This window comes from Argopecten irradians, chromosome 16, assembly GCF_041381155.1.
Source record: "Argopecten irradians isolate NY chromosome 16, Ai_NY, whole genome shotgun sequence".
NCBI classification, from domain to species: domain Eukaryota; kingdom Metazoa; phylum Mollusca; class Bivalvia; order Pectinida; family Pectinidae; genus Argopecten; species Argopecten irradians.
The window spans coordinates 16,103,150-16,108,475 of NC_091149.1; the positions used below are offsets into that span (position 1 = coordinate 16,103,150).

Genomic DNA, 5,326 nt, shown 5'->3' on the forward strand with positions numbered 1-5,326 from the left:
TATGACCTTGGCATCCAACATCCGTTGTATTTCTTTATTTACGTCCTCTCGTTTGCTAAGGGGAATCCTCCTTGGAGGTAGCCTAATCGGTTTATTAGTTCCGGTATCAATACGATGTTTTATAATATCTGTTCTTCCCAAATCGCTTTTGTCTTTTGCGAACACATCCGTAAATTCTGTCAATAGTTGATGTACAGCTGTATGTTGTTCTGGAGTTATGTTCTCTTGACATTTTTCATCTAATTTCTGGAGATAATCTGGTAGACCTTCATCTTAACTTACAGATCTCACTCTCTCGGATGTATGGACTTCGGTACTTTCTTTGAGTACACTAACCAGTTCTCCCTTAGCTGCCATAGTACCTTTGTATAGGACATATGCTTCATTGTTTTTATTTGCCACTCTAATAATGATTTTGTTGTGTTTAGGATCAGACAAGGACCTGGCTACCAGTATTCCTTCTTTGGCTAAGCGCTGACTTGATGGCTCTACTAAAAGTGCCTCAAGGTCTGCATCTGATGTAGAGGTACCAACAATATTTGCGTTGATAATCATTTCTGACTCCGGAGGTATAACCACATTCTCGGCTACAGTGATGGAGAATACTGATCCCATTTGACTCTCTTTCTTGCATTGTAGATTATCACCATCAAAATGTAATACCCCATTGCCCATGTCTATCTTGCAGTGATGTGAGTGTAGAAAGTCATATCCCAAAATAGCTGGAATGCTAATATTAGCAATGACCATATGGTGCTTCACCAATTTTCCACTGATCTCCAATGTTGCGTCAATAGCCCCTTCTGACACTACCAAACCTCCGTCAGCTACCTTAAAACTGGTATGATGTTTACTCAGTACAGGTCGATACTTAATATCAATAGCAGCAAATATATATGGATGTAATACTGAAATAGTGGAACCTGTGTCCAACAAACAATTGATTTCTACCCCACATTCTATAGCTGGTATAAATAATCCATCAGATTTTGGTTTTGATTTAGCCTCAACCATCTTTCCAGACCCTTGATAGTTACTTCCGGCTGACATCGGGTCTTCTATCTCAGCCTTCTTTAGTTTCCCGCCTTCTGTCCAGCTTTTGCTTTCCCCTCATCTGCTTTCCTCTTCATACAATCTCTTCTTATATGACCTGGTTTGTGACAGTAGAAACATTCCCGATAGTTTCTGTTGTTGTTGTCCTGTAATGCAGCAACTCTGTCTGTTAATTCACTCAGTTTATCTTCTAGTACACAGATGTGTTGTCAATGCTAACTTCCTGTTGACTTCTAACCATTGCCCTTTTAGAGCTTCGCTTCCTACGTCCAGTTTGAAATGCTTCAAACCCTAGAGCAATTCTTACAGCATCAGCTATTGTTCTAGCCTTGCCCTGATGTATGGCCCATTCCATATCACCATCATGTAATGCTTCAATTAAATAATCTAGCCCAAGTTGTTGTCTAATTTCATGTGGAGCTCCAGGATAAGTCAACCTAACAAGTCGCTTAATATCTTGTGCAAGTTCTGGTAAGGTTTCATTTTTCTTCCTCAATCTTCCCTTGATCTGAGCTTTGTATATTTCAGCTTGGTCCTCAGACTGAAATCTGTCTGTCAACACTTTGATAAGTCCATGATAATTTAATCTCTCGTCCATCGTCAAATCACTCAAAATTCCCTGTGCTCGTCCCCGTAATGCTGTAGCAAGCTTCAACGCCTTGCTTTCATTATCCCATTTGTTACATCTTGACACTAGTTCAAAGTTTACTAAGTAGTCTTACCAGTTCGCTTCACCATCGAATGTAGCAAGCTTAGTCCCTAGTGATGGTTTACCTCCCTGCTCCTGTTGACTCTTTTGTTCTCCCCACCCTGTCGATCTTGGACCCCTGTATGCCCCCGCCCTCTCAACTTCACCCTGAGTAGGGCCAGACATACGGTTAACGGGTACATCTCCCATGTACCGTCCAACACTACTCTCCCTAGCAGTGTTAACGTCCGTACGCAATCGACATTGAGAACGCCAAGAACCCACCTCCTCTGACCCGGCACCGCTGTCAGTATGAACGCCGGCTGTGTTACCCACTGTCCCAAGTAGGCCTCCACAACGCTGTTTCATAACAGGTACAGGCTCGACCCCCTGACTTTGCCCGTTGCTACCGGACAAGTCCAGGTCTGATCGACCATACAGGTCCCTTGGCTGCATTCCATCATATCCCCTGTATGAGTGGACCTGCATCAGTTGTGCAACAGAGCTCCTTTCTGCGTCTAACACCTCTTGTAAATATTCTAATTTCTTTTGCAATTCATCATTTCTCTGTTGTAGCTCTGATTCCCGAGAACTACTTCTATAGCTGGATCCTATGTCCACAATGTCCTCCCTGACATTACTCCGGGACACCCGGTTTGGGATTGGTGTATCTAGGTTACTGTCCGCCACAGTTTCCGTAGACATCCCTCTAAATACTTTGGGACGTACGCCCAAACTATTGTTGTCAACATTACCACTGGTAGCAGTTGTTACTCTGAATTGTATTTCTCCACTTGGAGATCCAGCTACATACATCTGCGGATTTCTTATTCTTTCCCTAGGAGTTATGGTCTGTGGGAGCAATGGTCCGTCGGCAGGGTGAAGTGTAAATTGGTAAATCCACACTACCCAATAAATCCACCTCATCTACAACTCCTTGAGGAGTTTCTTCAACATGCTCATCTTGTTGATCTGTATGTTCTTCTGATATCATGCCATTGGTTGCCATGGTGAATGATAATGACCTCTAAGTGTCTAGGTCAAGGACACTGTTGGATGACTGAGAAAAACTATCCCACCGCTGCCACCAATTGTAACGAAACTGGGGTTGTGTTTATGTATAATTCAGGCTCTTGCCCTCCTCTACACTCTCTTTAAAATCCTGTTCCCTTGTGGGTCAAGTCTGACCAGGACAAGTAGTGTGGTCACAGACCACTTTCCTCAGTCTATTATTCTTCAGGTCCTCTTGGACCACTAGTAGAAGTATCTTCTAGTTCTATAACCGTACGCCCTGTCAAATACTTATTTATCACTTCCAAAAGACTTAACTTAAAAGAAAACTAGAAGTCCAAAGATAAATTACTGATTCTTTGTATTATTAAACATTTTCAAATTCAACAATAACAATTAATATTGTCCATGTATCTATAATACTGTAATATCATTTTCCATTACCAATATCTTGTAAATATTAATTGTTATCGTTACAGTATATTACTGTACACTCTTGCAGTGTTTTAATACTATATATAGTAACACCAGTGTGATATACCAGTGTTCAATATTAACTTGCTGTTTTACTCTTTATGACTATGCTTATTTTAAATGTTATAATATTTCTGTGTCATTGTCATTCACAGCCTATCAGTGTATATTTATGTCTGTGTTATTTTGTAAGCCATTTAATTATTGAATTGCAATATACTTATGTTTGTCGCGAGAATACATGTAGCTCTACAGTGCTGATGTTGTATTTGTTTCTGATATGGGACGTAAAATAAAAAATTCTTGAATCTTGAAATCTTGAATACGTTTAAGGCGCTATGGGCCTATAGTTATGTTAAATCCTGAAGCGGATGTTTTGTCGTGTATGGAAGGTTGTATAGTGATATATGTAACAACACACACTGTAGATTGTCATAGAATACTTTCTGGGGAAAATTGACGAGAGAGGAATGAAGATGATTTTTGTTAATAAATAAATAATTCAACTTTTAATTATTCACCTTTTGTTTGTGTTGTTTAGTTAGTGTCTGCAGTACAGTGTCAGTAGAAATGTAGTAATTTGCATGTAAATTAATTGAAATTTAAACATTGTGATGTCAATCAAAATTATTTAAAAATAATGAATCCATTACAATGTAAATGTCATCATTACTTGACAAATGCATTGTTTAAAGTTGTATGAGTCGTTCTACCATACTGACGAACGAATCTAGAAGAGGTTTCCGTGCGTTATACACTACCAAAAGTAAACAATATTTTTAATTTTTCTATACTACATTCAATGCATTAGTAATTGTTAACTTACTTTTGCAGATGTTCCCATACATACAATACCATGAAACAAGAACTTTTACAGTGCAAAAATAAAGCGTTGTAACTAATGTTATATGGTATCATACATTTCTGTTGCCGTTAATGTATAGTTTATAGGTTTGGTCTATTGACAGCCAAGATCATGTTATTCCGCTAAACATATCTTTATTATAAGAATTTAAAAAAAATGCCTAATATATATTAGGCAAAATTTAAAAAAAAAAATATAATATAGGCAGCTTTAACGGACTATACTAGGGTCATGTAAGGACGAGCTAGATTTGTTTGTGGAGGAAAGTCGGAGTCTCAGGAGAAAAGCCACCGAACAGCGATCAGTATCTGACAACTGCCCCACATGGAATTCGAACTCGCGACCCAGAGGTGAAATTTTAGTCAAGTTTACGTCTTTTGGTCCCTCCCACATCTCCCCATGTTCTAGTGGGAGGGGTCCATATAATTCACAATTTTGATTAAACTTAATTATGCCTTAGAAGGTTTGTGCAAAATTTCATTGAATTTGCATCAGCAAAATTGGAGAAGTCTAAACTGTAAATTATTTAATTACGCACGTACGACGGAAAAAAAGACGATTAAAATATGTTACTTGAGACTTCGCCTCAGATGACCTAAAAACGGACAGACGGATGGACAGACAGGCGGATAAACTGATTCATAGGGCTCCCGAATCTCGATGCTCAATCTGATTAAAATACAGATCCTTTTAACCCTCTATTGAACGAAGTGGCTATATAAGGATCTGTATTTATTAAAGTGAATAGTCGGGCAAAGGAAGGCTGAAGTCGTTAAAAACGGTGTTAAATAAAGTATCCATTTGAATTTCTTGTAAAATAGCAGAATGAAATTTCGCTTCAAAATCATTCTGCATGCGAAGAAAATGATTTATGTTATAGGAATCCTAAAACGTCCTCCCGGATGGCTATGTCCGTGTTGACTTTTCCACACAGCCTCGCTTTCAACGAGTAAATTTCAGAACTGTGCTAAATTTACACGGGGCTTTTCAAACATAATTTCAATGGTCAAAACTTGACAATAAAATCAAAACTTCACCGTTGTTTTGATATGTAAACACGTTTGGAAGGCTAATGAACGCATTTAGACTGGTTTTCTTTGCCAGACTGTTCACTTTCAGCTTAATTAACACTTTGATCTCAAACCACATCAGAAAATGCAATGCATGCATACACTTACATATGTACCATTTACTTTATAAGATTACCATACCATAAACATTAATTTTCAAATCGA

General features: G+C 38.5%; 1 protein-coding gene across 1 annotated transcript; it reads right to left on the minus strand.

Moving 5' to 3' along the window:
- Positions 1–273: 273 nt before the first annotated feature.
- Positions 274–1,050, minus strand: LOC138310034 (uncharacterized). Its single transcript, XM_069251184.1, has one exon. It carries the CDS (start codon positions 1,048–1,050, stop codon positions 274–276), a length of 777 nt encoding a protein of 258 aa, XP_069107285.1.
- Positions 1,051–5,326: the final 4,276 nt, after the last annotated feature.

Bases quoted from the DNA above. Each gene is read 5' to 3' on its own strand.
- LOC138310034 (XM_069251184.1), bottom strand. From the start codon at position 1,050: ATGTCAGCCGGAAGTAACTATCAAGGGTCTGGAAAGATGGTTGAGGCT.